This window comes from Cydia pomonella, chromosome 1 (assembly GCF_033807575.1).
Source record: "Cydia pomonella isolate Wapato2018A chromosome 1, ilCydPomo1, whole genome shotgun sequence".
Classification (NCBI taxonomy): domain Eukaryota; kingdom Metazoa; phylum Arthropoda; class Insecta; order Lepidoptera; family Tortricidae; genus Cydia; species Cydia pomonella.
Window position 1 is genome coordinate 37,163,786 of NC_084703.1, and position 20,255 is coordinate 37,184,040.

Genomic DNA, 20,255 nt, shown 5'->3' on the forward strand with positions numbered 1-20,255 from the left:
TTATCAGAGCAATTTCTTTATGTTAATATTATTCCACAAAAATATTGATTATTATACAGATCAAATTTAATTGTGGACGAATACATACGCGAAAAAGGCTTTTCTATAAAAGTGATCACGAATAGCTAAATGTGTAAAACATCAGATGGCAAACAAATGGAACTTAAGAACCTATCGAAAGCAAGGGAAACTAAAGCAAAGCGAAAAGCAGCTCGCAAAAGTAATAAAGCTTAGAAAATTATATGATACGTTTTAATTAAAAATTAACATTATGTTGAGACCTATGTCAAAACCGGCTATTCTGTACTACGGTCAGATACTGTACTAGGGTCAGGTCAGTACATACGGTTGATGAGGGTAAAATGTCAAAGTACCTACTCGTAAAATGTGGGTCTATGGCAATGGTTTGGCAAGCGATATGTGAATGCGGTACGAAATCTAAAGGGTTAATAACAACCTCCACAATTATTATAGACGTTTATAAGGGGTGTACCGAAATAAAACTGTAAACTTCAAATGCATAGAACTTATGCGATTGAGGAAAAATTAAGGTTTATAGAATAACTACAATAAAAAGCGACTTTTAAATTAGATAATGGACCGATTTATTTATTATACTTTTTTCTGTAAGACTGATAGGCTTTTTCCTAGCACATTCAGTAGCAGCTATTTACGGACCCGTTTTTCATATTTGCCTGCATCAGCCTATCACCTGTTGGAATTGTTAATGTTTTTTGGCTGATTCATTTTTCTCTTTTAATACACTTTTGATTTGCGTCCAATAATAATTGAGGGAATGGCACTCCAGGACGTTTGGTGATCTTGCTCTTATCTTCAATAATTACTAAATGCGAGTTTTGTACGAAGGAAATTGAATGATTTTCGACTTGGCCTAGAATTAAATAACGCAAATTTTCGGTTACTTTAGCTATCCTAACCTTCATATGAAGAACTGAACTGCCTTTCGTCGTATTTCGTTCCACTTTAGCCGCATAGATACCCCAGTTTCTACGAAAAATATGACAGGCATGCTTCGTTTTCGCAAATTCTATTAGTAATATAATATTTCTGATGGGCATAGGTCACTTGTTCTTAGAGCTCTGCCGCTTCGAGGCCTCAGTTCAAAAGACAATATACTAAATTAGTTATTTGTTATGAAATACATGAAATTTCGAGGTAATTTTAAGTGTTTCGAAATCAAGTATATAGAACCAATTTTCAAGAAGAAAATACCAATTTTCAGTGATCTCTTCTATTTACCGGTGTAACGTTGCTTAACGTAAAACCAGAATTATTTATATTGGAATATATAATATAATAATTAAACTTATTATCCCCGTAAGAAAGCCGTAGTCATCTTGGGTAGTTTTTTTTTACAGCTGTTTGAAATTTACAGTTTTTTATCGGTACAGGCCCTATATTCAAACGTGTTTGTAGAATCGAATATTGCTCATGATTCGGTGCCATAGACAGAAGGTCAACTTTAGTTCGGCCCGATTTAGCGAGATTCCATTATGCTGCGCATCACAAAATGAATGGAAGCCCATGAAGGCTACGAGTATATGTGGAAAATATTATGAATTTATTAAATTACCCAGAAGTACGCCCAATCGATGAATACTGGGCCATAATGATGAGGACCCTTCGGCAACATTTTATTGCAGTGGATACTGTAGATAAGTCGGACACATATGTTATTGGAAGGACACATATTTGTAAGTCGCACTTTCCACACTCCCTGGAGTGACAAAAGTTGTTTGAGCTGCTGAGGTAAATAGTTATTTGTACAACAAGAGAGTAAAGTTTGATATTTCTTCGAGTGCTTGTTTTGAGTCCCGTGCAAGCGAAATATTCTATAATAGATTCACGAGCGTAGCGAGTGAATCTAATTTAAAATCTTGAGCGTAGTAAGGGACTCAAAAGCGCACGAGATGTAAATAACTTTGATCTCGTGTAGTACACTAATTTTTTCACGTCAGTCAGCTATCAAAAAATACAACCTGAAAAAATGTATTCCAGACGGACGGATCACTATTTCACTCATGTTTTCTGAAGGTTTTTTTTTTATTCTAACAATTAACTTTAATTACCGCAATAAAACAAAACGAAAGAAATTTCAATAAAATAATACGAAAATAATGAATTAACGAACATCAATTGATAGTTCAATCAACAACTTTTTTTTTGTAAAAAAAAACTTTGTAAGATACGGTCCGAATTGCGGATACTACTATTTGTCAACTATAGTAGAGATCGTTAAAAGTAGTTAAGTAGAATTATTTACTGCATAACTATTGCGTAAATTTGTATAGGTTCATTGTTTTGATTGTATAATAAAATACGTAAAATATGGTGTTTTTATTAAATTTTAACCTTTATTTAATTAATTAGTTATTACGAATGAAGACTCGTAGGGTGTTTTGGAACGATGCGGTCTGACTTATTTCGGGGGTCTATTATAAACCGTCAATATACCGTTGAATTAAGTATGCACTTTTTTTGTCTCTTTCTTTTTGCTAATGACGTGAAAGGGATAAAGACAATAGAATCCAAATATTTCGAACTTGTATTAGGCCCCGCACGTTGAAATGACGTTTGTCTCACTCGGTGAGCAAAATGCGATTTTGCTCATTGTTTTTAAGCAGCAAATTAACCTTGTTCGAGCTGCTGACGTGAAAAAACTTTTTTTATAGTTTCTTTTTACCGTTTTGTAACGATCGCTGAGAAAAGCTGAGGACAGACGGACATGGCGAAACTATAAGTTTCTAGGTGACTACGAAACCCTAAAATGGTGAATGGACTTTGTGACAATATAAAAATGCAAACAAAAGCTAACTTAGTAGTCTTTTCTTTTCAGTCCCATTAAAATTAACCAAATCTCGTATTAACACCTTTAGAATTGCAAAAATATCCTGAAATATCAAAAAACCTGCTAAGAGCATATATCGGGCCACACATTAATTTAGCGCTATTGCGATAAAAAGGTCTAACTGATCATAGTGATCATGTTCGTTTTTTTTCGACAGCTCTACTTTAACGTTTTTTTTCGGAGTGATTATATTCAAAATTATTCACTTTCTCAAAAAAGTGGTTGTAGAAGAACTTTTAAAAGACCTATCCAACGACATTCTACAAAATAACAAATATATAGGTATTCGTATTTTATCCTAATTTTTATATAACTTCTTTATTGGCGTGATTGATTAATATATCCATGACAAATAGCTGCTTTCCTGCACTAACGATCATTGTTACACTAGAGCTGTGATATATTTAGTCATAGGTATTGGCTGGCACTATTCGTTTAATGTTGTATGTATGAATAATAATCGTTTGATTTAGATGCTGGTCCTTTCGTTGAGGTTAAGTAATGGCTTTAAAATTTAAGTTTCATGTAGTTCAACCTTTTTCCGGTTTGGTGTTATTATTAATTACACTATATAGTTACGTAAATTCTTCTACATACCCAGGGTTTATAACTAGCAAGGATGAATCTATTTTCAGAAAATCTGACACTAAATTCACTATATCTAAACAAGTTAATGCTTCTTAAACCTTAGCTAGTTTTACCTACTGATGGTTTCATTTTAATTTATAAATCTGAATAATATATCTAAAATGACGCCACGACTCAAAAACTAAGAACGAACATAGAATGACGATTATTACGAGTAGGTATACAAATATTCATCTAACATGAGTTTATGTCAGTTCCAAAAAAAGATAAATGTCAGGCTAGTGGTGGGTTACAGTCGGTGCGTGCGAGGTCATTTCAATTGAAGTCAATTAAAGCAATTGAGTCCAATTGAGCGAGCGGCAGATTCTGTGCTCGCTACGTCGCCAGAGAGATTTTATGTGCGACGCCTACGCCCCGTCACGTGATTCTTCACATAGACGCCTATACCTATGCTATGAGAACATACATTACATATATACCATAAAAAATATTCTTGTCGATATAAACTAGGTATCTAGGTACTTACATAGTATATATGTATGTCTACGGACATCAATTGCAAGGTGAAATTACTTAGCCTTCTATTGAGCGGTTGGTGTAGGTGCTTATGCACCTATTAAAGTCGACCTATCAGGGGTCGACAATTTTTAAAGCAAAAGAGCAACACATTATAAATATGAGTATAAATTCTAGGCTTGGCCGTTCTACACACTATGTAGCTAATGAGTTTTGTAACAAAGCTACAAATGCGAATTATTTGTGGCATTTACCTAGCATTAAATCTTAAGTCCACTGTAACTTGTATCATGGGCGTCAGGTACATAATTCAACACAAGTAGGATTTATATTAAGTATAATTTTCATTTAAAAAATGGGGCGAATTGGGGACGGGTGGTGTATTTTTTTTTACTTTGAAAATATTTTTACGCAGTGGATACTAAGAAATATATGTTGGTAAAATTCTTATTTTAATATTTTACTTGGGCGAAATTAGATTGAAGTTAGGGTTCCCTACGGTACATAGTTTTGCCAAGCATATTTTTAATGAATTATATATTTATTATTGATAACGAGTTTTGGTTATGTAAATATTATTATCTAAATATATTTGCTAAAGGAAAGTAACGGGCTCGAATGAATATAGAAAATTCAGATAACAGATCAGACACATGCTGCTGGGGTGTAAGAATTAAAATAAAATGAAACCTTTACCAAACAATACCTACGATTAAAATTAATCATTTTAAAAATAGCTTAAAATGTACAAAGGAATACTACATTTCAAACTCGGTTGATAAGAAGATACAATACAAATATTTCCCATAACGAGGCCGAGATTAAGGTTCCGTAGTCAACCAGAAACCCTTATAGTTTCGCCATGTTCGTCCAATTGTCCGTCAGTCCGCTCGCAGTTTACCTCAGTGATCGTTAGTACTAGAAAGCTAAGTTGGCTCGAATATATCAATCATCACGCCAACAAAGTAGTAAAATAAAATCTAGGCAAAAGAAAACTTGGGTACCTAAGTACAGCAGGTAAAGCTTGGAAATGTTTATTTTTTCCCTTAAACATTATTGTGTGGGGTGTCGATGCATAGGGCTTTAAAAAAGAATAAGGGTCTTCAACAACCATTTCTTCATATAATCTCTGAGAGACCGTGGTGGTCTCAAAAACTGCACATAAAAATAATGAAAGTAAAGCTTAATGTCAGTGAAACTTGACGAACAATGAGCCCTTATTCTAGTCATGAAATAAAAGATAATGAGTGCCGAAAATACTGTTTTTTGCTCTCTTATTAGTTATGAGGCCGGCAACCCCTTTTCACTCCGAGGTACATACTCGTAATTATAGTGCTTTTTAGGGTTCCGTAGTCAACTAGGAACCCTTATAGTTTCGGCATGTCCGTCTGTCTGTCTGTCTGTCCGAGGCTTTGCTCCGTGGTCGTTAGTGCTAGAAAGCTGAAATTCGACAAAGCCAAATTGAAAGCCGACAAAGTCGTACAATAAAATCTAAAAATTAAATATTTTTGAGGGCACCTCCCCTACACGTAAAGTGGGGGTGAATTTTTTTTTTTGCTTCAACCCTACAGTGTGGGATATCGTTGGAAAGGTTTTTCAAAACTAATGGGGGTATTTAACAAACATTTTTTGATAAAGTGAATATATTCGGAGATAATCGCTCCGAAAGAAAACAAAAATGTGCCCCCCCCCCTCTAACTTTTGAACCATAGGTCCAAAAAATATGAAAAAAAATCGTGGAAGTAGAGCTTAAGAAAGACATTAAATGAAAACTATAGCGGACATGATCAGTTTAGCTGTTTTTGAGTTATAGCAAAAAGTTTCCCCTTCATAGTAAAAAGACTTACTTTAATTAGGTACTGATTATACAAATTTGCCTATTTGTTTAACTCGCGTGAAACGTACCGTTTCATCCCTTGGTTAACAATTTACTATACTTTAAGCTCCAGTTTAGCTTATTGTGACGGAAGAGCAACTACGGAACCCTACACTGAGCGTGGCCCGACATGCTCTTGGCCGGTTTTATTTCAAACATACAATGAAAATAGTACATTTCGATGCTAGTGCGGAAAGTATGTAGGTATGTAGTAGGAAGAATGACATTTCCGCACGTGTATCGAACGACGTTTTTTAATACAGTTGCGAAAAAAGAAGAAAAACAACAAGTACTTTTTTTATGAATATTCTAGACAGAAACTATAGACAGAAACAATTGTAAATATAAAATGTTATTACCTAAGTATTGTTATTTACGATTATTTGTGTATCGTATATTTAAATTGTATGTAAAACAATATCGAATGTTGCCTTTGGAAACTTAAAACATTCTTGCAGTAAGAAAAAACGCCTCTGCTTTGACAGGTGTTTCGGCAGCTATTCCCTTTTTCAGACAACTTATTAAGAATGGTTTTTCAATATTCAATATTAAAAAATAAACGTGTTATAATGATGAAGAGGTAAGTAATACAATATGAAATATGTTTATATTTATTATTTTTACATGAACAGTAGGTTTTTATGTTGATTGCGACTTTTAAAGGAAACTAACATTCACACTCATCAATAAGTAGTCATGAATTGGAACAAGTGGAAAAGTAAAAAGCACTAGTTCGCGAAATCCAATTTTCCAACGTAAAGTAGCACTTTTTGAGCAACTGTATTTAAAAAAATATATCGCATTGTTTCATGTCCTCATGTGATAGTTTATTCAGTGCGTGGGGTATTAAAGGGTGACAAAAATTTTATTATTTCACCGTTACGACGCACGGTTTAGGAGATACAGTCCTATAAATATTTTTTTAATACATTTGCTCAAAAAGTGCTATTTTACGTAGCTGTTTAGCGTGCGGAAAGTTGGATTTCGCGAACTAGTGCTTTTTACTTTTCCACGTGTTCCAATTCATGACTACTTATTGATGAGTGTTAATGTTAGTTTCCTTTAAAAGTCGTAATCAACATAAAAACCTACTGTTAATGTAAAAATAATAAATTTAAGCATATTTCATATATTATTACTGGCATGTGGATATGTATTATGATCTTTATCGAATCTATAAACCTGTATTGACATACCTACCTGTAGTGAGTTATAAGGCATTTGAAAGACTTCAAATGTTTTAAAACTCACTACAGGTAGGTAGGTCAGGTACAAGCTGAAGGATAAATTCCAGATCGCTTTGTGAATTTAAAAATGATGATGAAAGTTTGGATTTAAGGCCCCGTACGTTCGTGTTCTTCTCACTCTCGCTGAGCGTGTGTGTGCTCGGGATCACAGATAGCATGATAGCAATTGTTGTATGTTAGAACAAAAACTAAAGTAAACGATGAGTTCCCTCAAAAATAAAATTGTGCAGTTTTAGAAGCAATTTACATATTTTTAGCTTTTGTGCATAAATTGTAATAAATTATCAAAGTGCGTTTTAGACCAATATTGGTTTTTCTATTCTATCGAGCGCAAGTAAAAAAAATCAAGATTCGATCGATGAAGTCCCTAGAGAAAATTCTCAAGATTGCAATTTAATTTTAATCAATCGTATTGTGATCTAAAAATACGGTGTTTCAATAACTTCGCTCTCTGAATCTACGGCACCTTAAGAAACACTCTTTTACAATACAAAATACATGACAATGTTCGAAAACACGCAAAGTGGCCACTCTCCTCTAACTTTCAAATCAACTTTCACTGTACGTCGTAGCCTGTAGCACGGATTTCGACTTAACGACAATGCGTTGTGACAGTATTGCGCTGAATGGATAAGCGACAATTTTCCATGAAAATAATATTCTTAAGATATTTTGCTACGAAACACATGTGCTTCCGCTTGGGCGGATACGCACTTGTCGTAGTTTTACTAACGCCTTAACATTATCAAAACCTTATATTTTTCAAAAAATATATTAATGGTTTTACATGTGTTCGGTGCATTGCACCTTTAACATGTTTAAAGCTTCGTGCGGCGCGTGCGCACCCTGTCAGCAAAACACGCGTAAACCAACAATTTATATATACCCAGATTTAGTGTACTTTTCGGATCCATCGCGGCCGGGTGCATAGATTTAATTATCATAACATTAACATGCATACAATGTTTTAGCAATATTTGAAGATAAAAATAAGCAACATAGGCCACATTTACTATGCGACGGTGCATGTCTGTACGTTAAATTGTTTAAACTTTTAATAGAATTCAAACAAAACAGTCGTGCATTCGTTAGCAAAATAAGTTTGTAGCTAATGTACTACTTTGAAATTGAAATAATGCTTAGGCCTTTCGGACGCCTCTTGAAATACATATATTTTTGTACTAATCACATATATGTACATACCTAAATATTTGTATGTTAAACTTTTTCTTTGATTTGCACTAGATCAGAGGCAGGGACTTAGGTTTTCCTGTAAATTCTGACTCAGTAGGTACTTCCGGTAACATCGTCTCGCGCATGACACATACGTACATCCATCAAAATGTCCGGGAGCCGACATGCACGCACAGGATGCAATGCACATTCGAGTCAAACGTTCCTAGCACGTACACCACAACTTAGCGCAATCATAATCCACGGATACACAAGGTCACTCATGAAAAATACACAGGTACGGAGGTGAGCCACTTCACGAAGTCACGTCGACCCACTTTCCACGAACTCCGCGAGTCAATATGCGACAAAGTGCATCAGCGAGTGCAATTCGTGTTGTCTGAAAGTCACCAATAAGCCCAATGAAGCCGAGATCCCGCTGGCGAGCGCCAGCACCAACCTAAATAGACTCTGATCATCTAAATTGACTTCAATTAAATAACAACCGAAATTGCTGAAATGCGCCATTACTCCCTCGACGTTAATCTAAGTGCCAATAGTTAGGGCGAATGTTTTATTAATAATCCCCAGTAATAACCATTAATGAATAATTAAGCGGTGGCTGCGGCGGACGGCCCAGTGCGCTCGCGCCGCGGCGGCCGCGCGCCGCTGCTGGCCGCTTCGGCGCCTTGTCATACCTCGTACACAGTTTTCTTACCATAACACCTTTCTTCCTTTATTCGAGTAAAAACAAGTCCATTGTTCCAATTCTGTTTCTGGATGCTCATAGTCGAAAATAAAACTTTATGTAATAATAATAAGTAATAATAACGACCCCACGGACCCGAGTACTCCCGAGAGTCGGTCAGGGTCTCCGTCTCCGGCGTGTCTTCGTCGGTCGGAGTGGACCCCAAGGGGACCCGCAGGACCCTCAGCTCTGGCTTGCCTTCATTGGCCGTCCAGAGAGGAGTCGTTAGAGCTAAATGCTCCAGGGGTGGAAGTGAAAATTTGCATAAGACGCGAGTTGGCACAGTGGCTGTTATCAGCCACTGGGCAGAAAGCGGCGTAGACCTCTCGACACCCCTGAGCCGCTCACACCGGTGTTGCTCCTGGTCGTCTTTACGACGGCAGTTTCAGGGGCCCATCTAGTGTGCGGCAAGTCACCGCCTGCCTCGATAACTAGTGGAAACATTGTTATGGCAGGTGTCCGGACGTCTTTGCAATAACCCAGTCTCATTGTCCACCCAAATTTCAATCCATAGACCGTTTTACTGTTCACTTTTTCTACAATAGTCCCAATGCCTGCTGCCACCGGTTCATGGGTATCTATTGTTGCACCTGTAAACGGGTTCCAGCAGGCGTTCTACATGACATTAAATCTCTCCAAAGGGCCTCTACGTGTTGGATCTATATCCCCACGCAAGCCTATAAAAAGACCGGGATTTATAGGCCCGTGAAATCCAAGGAGATACAAATAAGTACTAGTAATTAGTAGTATTGATACGAATAGATAAACATAAAAATGAAAAAAAAAAACAACTATTTGAAAATTATGGTTACCTATTATGATGTAGGTACTTTAACAATGTTCCCACGGCTATAAATCATGTAAGAGACATATGAGTTGCGCTGATACGGATTTACAATGAAGTGCTATGGACTTTTACAATAATGATGTGGGTGTTCGCGCCCCACAATACCATCGAGACAAACAAATATATCGGGTGAGCTTGTGGGAATCCCGCATGGTGCGCCGCGGCCGCGGCGGCAGCGCCGAGCCCGCAGCCGGCGTCCGAGGGGAACCGGCCGGGGGAGTGGCTCTGCCGGCCCGCTATTGGTTCCCGTTCGTGTGCGATCCGCAGTCTTAACCGCCCGACGTGTGCAACGCAACCCCATCCTTACCACCTAACATTACGAACGAATATGCCTCACCCTCGCGCATGCAGCGCGCCTCCATCGCCCTACTCATTGGCCCAAAAGCCGTGCGGAGCAACATATTATGATAATATAAATTGACCAACCGTAGAGCAAATTCGGTTAGTTCGTTAAAGTTGATTAAAGTCACTTAACCGGGACGGACGCGACGAAACGAACGGCGCGCGCGTTCGTCGATCCCGAGGGCCCGGCTAAATGAAGTCAAATTGTTTAATATAGCAGTCGATAAATCGGTCGCAGCTCGGTGTCGGAGACGCGGACGCTAGAGGTGCGGCAGGTAGCTCGCCGCGACGGAGCCCAGCGAGGTGGGAACGGAGGTAGCGGGCCCGCACCCGCCGCCAGCCGACGGCTACATGTACGTGTGCGGGGACAGCGCGCGCTACGAGTGCGCCTTCGAGCCCGGGGGAGCCATGGAACAGCCCAGCTTCGAAGAGCACATGTTCGGCGAGTTCGGCAAGGAGCGGCACGTGCAGGTGGTGGTGGGCGCCGGCGGCGAGCTGCAGTATCGCGACGAGCTCCCCGTGTTCGGCGAACCTAAGCGGAAGGACGAGCCGCTGCTGCTGCAGGGCTCAGAGCACGCGCCGCAGCACCCGCTGCCGCTGCCGCACCCGCCGGCGCCCGCGCCCCCGCCCCCACCCGCACCCTCAACCGCCACCAAGAAGAGCGACAAGAAAAAAAACGACAACAATGGCATCAAGAAAAAGAAAACAAGGTAAGCCTCTCACTCACATATTATTTTTTTGATTTTCTCTTGCCTGTACCTTAACTTACATTGTCATACTCTATTATATGGAAATCTAAGTTAAGGTAAGGCAAGCTTATATATCTTGTTTCTAACTATCCATTGCTTTTCAATGTTTGTATTTCGTATGTACTTACTTTAATTGCCAAGCGCCGCGATTTTGTTCTTTTTGTTGCTTTTGCGAGTATTGCGAATATAAAGTTATACATATATATATAACTATAGTGTATTTTGTACATAATTTATTATTAGTAAATAATTATGTGTATTTTAAGATTGTAATAAAATCTTACTATTTATTTGCAAAGAATGTAACGTCGTTGTGGGTAAGCGCGGTGAAAGCTACAAGCGTCTTCGTAGCATGCTACGCGCTACGAACATGCGGTGGTATATCCAAAATACCACCACCGGGTTAGGGTTGGTTAGGGTACCAAGTACTTACGGCCGTATTCGAAGAATGAAATACGGAAAACATAAGATAACGATAAGGTCTGGTTTACATAAGTTCTCAATTAGATATCGTTTGTATGTCGTATAATTGACAGAAGCAGCACGTTTCGGGCAACCAATGTCACTTTGGCGTTAGAAATATCGTAAATAGATCTTACTGAGATCACAGCAGAATCGAAATAAACGTCAATTTTGATATATCGTTTAGTTATCGATCTTTTCAATCTCTTTCCAAGATCTTAAGCATCTCTTAATCATTCTTCAAATCGGGCCCTTAGGCACAATGAGCATCAAAAGTAGCGGGTCAGACTACGCGTCAAAAGAATCTTGTAAAAAAACGCGTCCTTTAATAGCTTAACAATAATAAAATATAATACTTTATATGTAGACCAATTAGATTGTGACAGTTACTTTTGGCCTGTTGGTTCATCCGCTGCTATTGGTGCTGACTGTACCATTTTAGGTAGATAGAGATATAAGACTCTTTAGGCTCTTTATATCGTAATCCGAGATTTAGCCGAGACATGATAATTAAAAACTGGCTCTAGTCATGTGATTACCATTAAAATTTCAGCAATTTAATTTGATCCAATTACGAGTACGAGTACATGTAGGTAATTACTGATTAGGTATCATGGTATAGGTGATGGGTCGATGCTAATGCTATTAATGAAATGGATTGCATAAACATATAGTAAAACAATGTTTTTTTTTTTTATATCGTAGGTATATTATTTCTCTGAATATACGAGTATCTTTTTACAAAAGCAGGTGTGAAATTATGCAATTAAGTATTCGTCAAAGAGTAAAACCAAAATAAAAAGAACAATATTCCTAAATGGTATAATACGGTACGGCCTAGTAAAACTATCTAACTTCTCGAAAACCTTGTAAATAGAAAACAGGGAATAAATATAACATCGTTCAATCTGCTTTCCTTAACCACACAATCACTCTGTAGAACATTATTGAGAATCACGTACAAGATTCAATATTATACAAAAGTGCAATTCAAAGAACTTGCTACTTGCAATAAAATAGTTACGCATTTAGTATAAGAACTAGTTATCTACAACTAAAATAACAACGTAATCCATAAAAAGAAGTCAAAATTCATTAATTCCCACTCTAACGCCTGCCCAATAAATTGGTGTTCAAATATTTATAGCATCTTGATTGCCTCGATATACACGGTGAATATCTCGAGGAATCTGGAAGATTGTAACCACGAATTTTTAAGGCCAAAACACGGAAAAAAATGTCATATGAGTTTAGGTCAATTCCGCCAATAAAACATTTTCTACAAATCAAATTTTATTAGTAAACCTGTCACTTAAAATGAATTATTATATTACTTTCTTTTGGTAAGACTTATTTTTTGCAGTGTTATTGTTACTTTTGTACATCTATCAATGAGGATGTTTAGACTACGTCTCATAGTAGCAACATCGCCATCAAAAAGATAGTGTTTAACTCAGAAACTAATTCCAGAAAAAAATATAGGACATTTTAGTATTTAAATATGATGAGGAATACACTATTAAAATCTTTCGGCTTCCTCGTGAAACACCGTGTATACACTGGCACAACCATTTTGTCAGTAGAAAAAGGCGGCAAATTTAAAAAAAATTGGCGCGATAGGTTGATCTCTCATAGAAAATTTGAAATTCGCGCCTTTAACTGACAAGTTGGATGTTTGCGTATATGTGACAACTAATAGAGCACGGCAGAAATTGCAGGATCGGTGAAGTGCTGGCACGCGCGATCACAGGTGGCGGCGCGTGCGACCCCTGTTTAAATGTTCAACTCATCGCACCGCACCCCAATATTATTATTTGCATAGCTAATTCAATGATTTTCAAATTATGAGAACATATGGTTAGGTGGATTCCTCTGCATCTACATTTTATTGACTCAATAGTAACTTATACACTGGATGAGAATTAATATTTTGTACGTAATGTGTATACCGCTCTTAAAATAGGCCATCTACTATTTTTGCGTAAATATATTAGGACGAAAGGGAACGATGTCATGTGGGCACTTCTCCATACAAAAGTAGTCCCCATTTTCTTCATTTGTATCGAATGTGTTTTTCGCTTCTTTCTCTTAAAAATCGAAAAAAGTGATATGAAGGGGCATAGCTATGATTAATATACATTAATATGTACCTAAGCATCTGTAAAAATATTTTCCTCGATGTCAATATTAAGGGAGAAAAATTGGGACTACGTTAGTAGGAGAAATGGTCGTCCATTATACTAGTGTTCTTTACCAACAATAATTTTATCGTCATATTTTTTACGGTTTTTAAAGATTTTATCATAAATACGACAGTGGCTGATTAGAATGCCTAGCCTCTTAGAAAATTTGATTTTGTAGGTCTTCATATTTTATATTATTCTCGTGACATTGACTTATAGGTCAACCTACAAGGCTTCCTAAGACTACAGAACCCTAAAAACGGGTACGTGCAAGTGCGGGCTAAGTAAAGGAACAGTTTGAATGGAAAGTCAGTTCTAACCCTGTATCCATCAACACGAAAACCATTGTCTGGATAAAAAAACTGTTAGTGTTATGGAATTTAGATGTTATGAAATACGGAAGGGGCGTCAAATAAATAGGGTATGAATATCAATAGCACAATCAAAAAGATCCAAGACTAAGATTAGTATTTACAACAAACAAAAATTTTACGCGCTACAACAATATGCATGGGTTTTCTAGAGGGTTGTTGTATTCTCGCGAGCCAGTAACAGTGAGATCTCCGATCATGCGTAGTTGTTACGGGGCTTGAGAACACTAACACTGGCTCGTCTTAAGCGTGTGCTTGGCATTTGATGGGAACAACACCCCAATAGTCAACACCGTCTGAGCGATTAATTACCCGTATGTCGACGGGAGGGCAATTGCTCTATCGCGCCGGCCATCTCGGCTGCTGTGGCCCGGCCAGCGTAATAGGGTAATGCACGCATTTGTCTAACCCGGGCACAGATCATAAGGGTATTTATGTTGATATTTTATGTAGATATAAGTGTCAGAATTCATTTAGATAGGGGACAGAAAACGATACAGTTGTTTTGTTTGTGGAGTGATCTTCTCTTCTCATTTCAAAGAAACAGTCATCGCCACTTACCTAAACATGTTAGTATAAATATAAGAATTTCGCATCATCCTTTACAAAAAGGCGACTGCGACGGGTAATATGGGTGGTAAAATTTAATAGCATAGCTATACTCTCAATTTTATTGGCAGGCAATTAGTGTTCTCCGTGGGGTACATTTCGTTTCACGCTCAATCAATTTCCGCGCGTCGCGTGTGCCCGCAGCCATATTGCACGCGTCAGATGGTGGATGCGCTGATAACATCCATTTATTTGTGAATATCTAATTGAGCTCATATTTATGCAGGTCTTTTAATTGACCACGTTTCGTGCGTGTTGACCTGTTGGCTGTTTAAATATTTTCTTAATACATTTTATACGCTGAACTATTAAAATTTAACTCTTCCTATTAATTGACTACGAGTCTGCGATTGCACAAGTTAAGTGATTACTTGATTACATTCCAACCTATGAACGGTGACATGACGGTTATCAACAAAACTATTAGAGTTCTCTATCATGTTAATAATGGTGAATCGACTTTTAGCCGTAAATATCTACAGGTAAATACCGACTACTTAGGTAGATACTGAGAACCAGCACCTAATTTTAATTTATTTTCATGATTGTTCTCAGGACAACATTTACGGCATACCAATTGGAGGAACTAGAGCGGGCTTTCGAGCGAGCGCCCTACCCAGATGTGTTCGCGCGAGAGGAGCTCGCGCTTAAACTCAGCTTGTCTGAATCAAGAGTACAGGTATATACGAATTTTATTGCATATACCAAAAATAACGGTACTAAAACGTTATTTATAACGCAATCATCTAATTCTTTACTTATCTTTTAGGTATGGTTCCAAAACAGAAGAGCGAAGTGGCGAAAGCGCGAACCTCCGCGGAAAACTGGGTACATAGGTTCAAGTTCGCCGAGCTCCACGACCCTTGGCGGCGGTTTTTCCGGCATCGGCGGCAATCTGCCCGCCTTCCCGCAGAACGGCATGCCGGCGCCGGCCGATTCCTGGTCTTACCAGCACTCGTACGAGCTGCCCTCGCACCACCTGCTGTCGTCGGGCGGCGGCGGCTACCCGGGCTTTAACGCGCAGCCGGCATACTCGTACACCACGGTGCTGAACGGGCACGACGGACAAATGTTCGCACCACGTCACTACGAGTACGGTGAGGGCAGCCCGCCACCGCTGGGTGTGCGCGACTACCCCATGATGGCGGCGCACTCGCCGCAGCTCGAGCCGCACGAGGACAAGCTGGAGTACCGCGCGCACGAGCACGAGGACAAGTACCCGCCGTGCGCGCTGCACGAAGAGGCGCCACGCTACACCGCGCCCGACGACTTCCCGGACAAGCACGCCGGCTACGAGCCGGAGCGCCACGCGGACCTCGCACAACCCGTCGTCGTCAAGGTGGAGCCCACCTCTCACCAGCCGTACACCACACTTCCCCCTTTTTTGAATTGAAATACTCCTTTTCGAAAATATCCATGATACACGAATAATTTCGAAAAGGAGTATTAATTAAGTCCACGAGTACGATGATATCGTTATGGCGCCGCGAGTTGACAGAACAGTCCGCGGGTTAGCAGCTGCCTGTGCCTGCCGAGCCTTGGCTCATAAAACTATAATGGGCCTATCATCGGCAAAGAAATATGATTTTATTTAGATTAGCCCCAGTTCTTGAGTTAGGTATGTAATTAATTATGAGAAAGCATTTTATTTCCTTATCCTAATAAAAGTAGGCACTCGATAGTTACGTAACTTTAGATATAAAATTAAATTATTATATGGCTGCGATTTATCAAATATTATCAGATATTTACTTAGATTCATCACACAAAGTTAATGACATTAATTAATATAGTATTTTTTTAATCTTGTGCAATTGAATCTAGGAACATTAGTTACAAAAACAGCAGCAATATTTTAAAATTTCGTTATGAATATTGTTGATATTTTATATGAAATATCCTCGTGCATTCCTTGTGCCTTATTGCTCTAGGTTAAGTTATCATTAGTTAGGAGCAAAAACCTCCGGCTAATACATGGTGGTATATAATTATATTATTCTATCGTATCCCATTTCTACTTGATCAACTGATTAGTCTGTGGAAAGAGAAGAGTCGGGAAACGTAAAGGATCCAATACATTCTGCGACTTCTCTTTCCGCACAGACTCTAAGGCAATTTATGTACTATTGTTGCATTTTTATTGTCATGGTTAGCTGAACTGGCCAACATCAATTAAATATTTTTTTAAATTATTTTGTTTATCAGTCCCAGTTAATGTTTAGATAAAACAGTTAAATAGCCTTTATGGAATAATTGAGTGGTGTAGTGGTGGTGCTACGAAATAAGTAGGAAGTACTCTTCCTGAGATAATTACCTTATATAATTTGTCTTCTAGCTAATCTTTTTTTAGCTTGCCTTTTTTAACAAGTCTACAGCTAACAAAGCCAAAGAACAGTAATGATTTAATTGTAGATAAGCGTCATAAATGTGTATTAATGTAAATATTAGGTTATTGCGTGAATAAAGTGTGCCAATCGTTTAAGGTCTACCTAATTAAGACATTTTATTTTTCAATCAAATGCATATTTACAATTATGCAAAGATATTAAGCAATTTTAGAAGACTATATATTATTATAAAGAAATGTAATTATAAGTGCAGTTTAAAACATTTATATTTAATTTAAGTAATAATGGCATAATAGAAGATCATAAACCTAAAAAATATACTGAAAAAATACAAAACAGATCTCCTTGTTTGATGTAGTTAATTAAATGAATTGTTAATGATGAAGAAAGGTAATAATAAGTAGATTGTTAGTACTTTTATACAAAGTTTTTACTTTAAACTACATAGGTAACTAGGATAAAAATATTATTTAAGGGAAAAATATGTAACCATAGCTATACATTACTATTATGTTTTTACTTTCTGCATGTCTATGTTTACATTCATAAATATTTTAAATTAAGATTTTAAAAGCAATATTGGATATAAATTTAATGCACTACGTTTGAGAGATTGCAAATGTTGACGCCAGGGCGTAGATTTACAGGAATGTTCAATAATATTAATGATGTGCTTAAACGAGTTGTTTTATTTATAAATATATATCTCCCTGACAAAATATTGCTTATTATTTATCGGGCATTTAAAAATGAAACAGCATTGTTTTGTTAGGCAAGTGCAGCACAATAATAAAATTTAACTGTTTATTCATATTTTAGCGCCAATTAAATTAGATAAGGAGCAAATATTGCCATCATACTATTAAAAACGGCAGCGATTTCAAGCCTACCAAGTTATAAACAAAAAACATGAGATTATAGGTTGGACTCTAAAATTATACTTGGCATCTAATATTGTAAACGGTAGCGCCATCGTCGATCTCGGTTTTGAACCCCTGATTTTAGTTAGGTACAGTAGTCACCTCTATTGCCAAGGCGTTAGTGCGTGTTGAGATATTTTCGAACACCTCGGCCGCTCCGATAAATCTGATTGCTACTATACAAATGAGGTTCTTGGTTATGTACGAATCATCATTTAATATTTACTAATTGCTTTTCATTTTCTTCCCATTGTTTTATATACTATTGACCGAGCGAGCCCAAAAAGTGAGAGAAGGGTCTCAAAAATCCTGTGTGTCTGTCCGGCGGTTATCTACAGGGCGCATTTTTCAACCGATTCCATTGAGTTATTAATACTTCATATAGAAAAAGCCATATCAAACAATGAAATTGTCGCAATCGAAACCTGTATCACGCGACCAAAAGCTCGGAAGTGCCGTGAAATTCATGGCGCTTACGCGTTAGGTCGCGAGTTTCATGCTCCGCTTCCATAGTTTGTTATTGGCCGACAACAATTCATGGCGCATAATACTGGTTTTCTGTGTCGGTTATATACGTAGTAATAACAGTTCAATGACCGATTCTCGTGAAATTTTGTGACAAGGAGCGAATTTTAAATTTCGAGCGCTTGATATCGCGTGGCTCCCTTCACTACTATCTCCACTACTTCCTCTTCTTCTTTTCATCCTGTTGCCCCCTGCTGGGGTATAGGGATCGAACAATCTCTACAACCTACAACTACTAAGCATTTAAATTATACTAATAGAATTGAAATCAAGTGGTCGATGCCACTAGATTCCAAATTTCTATCGCTCGTATTTCAAAAACTTGCGTTTTGCCGTTTTCCACAGTATTTATTTCGAGTGACTAAATCGAACACTCGAAGTTCAAAAGTAGGTAGTGCCCCCTGGTTTGATACTTTTTTTTAACGGATACAGTTTTTGGAAAACTTTTTTAAATATGGCGCAGCGTTCGCGAGTCTACTACAGCTCACAGCGCCAGTAAGTACAACATTCTTCTTTCTTTCATTCTTTCTTCAACGTTCTATACGAGTATTAATTAACCGAGTATTAATCGAATTAATTACAATAAGACTTAGTTTCTCGTCTAGACGTTCTACGTTGCCAAAGCGGACGATTTTTAGGGTTCCGTAGTCAACTAGGAACCCTTATAGTTTCACCATGTCCGTCTGTCTGTCCGAGGCTTTGCTCCTTGGTCGTTAGTGCTAGAAAGCTGAAATTTGCCATGGATATATAAATCAATAAAGCCGACAAAGTCGTACAATAAAATACGTAAAGTGGGAGTGATTTTTTTCCTTCAACCCTACAGTGTGGGGTGTCGTTGAAAAGGTCTTTCAAAACTAATAGGGGCCTTCAACAAAAAAAAAAGATTAAGTGAATATATTCGGAGATAATCACTCCGAAAGAAAAAAAAATGTGTCCCCCCCCTCTAAGTTCTGAACCACAGGTCCAAAAAATACAAGTATGAAAAAAATCGTGGAAGTAGAGCTTATGAAAGACATTAAATGAAAACTGTAGCGGACATGATCAGTTTAACCGTTTTTGAGTTATCGCAAAAAGTTTCCCCTTCATAGTAAAAAGACGTACATCCACAGTTAAACGTTATCACGACATTAAATGGGTTGTTAAAGTTATTTTGCATTATTCATGAATAAAGCTAAAATTTAACATAAAAATTGATTATTTTACTCGTTCTATTTTTAGTTAATATTTAATTTGTCTAAAACAGTTTCATTGGCTGTATGAGTAAAGCCGTTGACTATTGGCAGTTTTAGAACGAAAGAGTAAAAATTAAAAAGTAAGAGGCCATACTGCAAATTTTATATTCATATTCGTTTACTACATTCGTGTACGATGCATTATCTCTAGGACATATTGATATACTCTACTTTTTCATGCTTTAATGAACAAAATCATTTTAAAATTACTGCAGTTTGCTAAAATATGTGTTTTATTCATCTATATAGCTATCTAAATGTTTTTCGCTATGGGATATTTATCTTTAGACATGCAAAGTCTCCGATTTCAAGTAAGTCTGTTACTTTAATTAGGTACTGATTATGCAAATTTGCCTATTGGTTTAACTCGGGTGAAAGGTACCGTTTCATCCCTTGGTTAACAATCTACTATACTTTAAGCTCCAGTTTAGCTTATTGTGACGGAAGAGTAACTACGGAACCCTACTCTGAGCATGGCCCGACATGCTCTTGGCCGTTTTATTTCCTTTAGAATACAACCGGGAAAACACTAAGGTAAAATGGATTGACCTAATTACAAATTTTTTTTTCTGTATTTGCAAACAAAATATTAAATAAAAAAAACTTCATTTTAAAATAATTGCTGCTCGTCCTTTAAAAGAAAGGTCAAC

At 37.5% G+C, this 20,255-nt stretch overlaps 2 protein-coding genes across 3 annotated transcripts in view; one reads left to right on the top strand and one right to left on the bottom strand.

Annotated features, from left to right (window-relative positions):
* Positions 1–20,255, bottom strand: part of LOC133521896 (transcription termination factor 5, mitochondrial-like) — a 32,612-nt gene that overhangs the window by 5,788 nt on the left and 6,569 nt on the right. The window lies entirely within an intron of this gene.
* Positions 9,841–17,607, top strand: LOC133521941 (retinal homeobox protein Rx-like). Its single transcript, XM_061857077.1, has 3 exons — positions 9,841–10,916; positions 15,136–15,259; positions 15,350–17,607. The coding sequence occupies exons 1-3, from the start codon at positions 10,558–10,560 to the stop codon at positions 15,971–15,973; spliced, it is 1,107 nt and encodes a 368-aa protein (XP_061713061.1). The 5' UTR covers positions 9,841–10,557; the 3' UTR covers positions 15,974–17,607.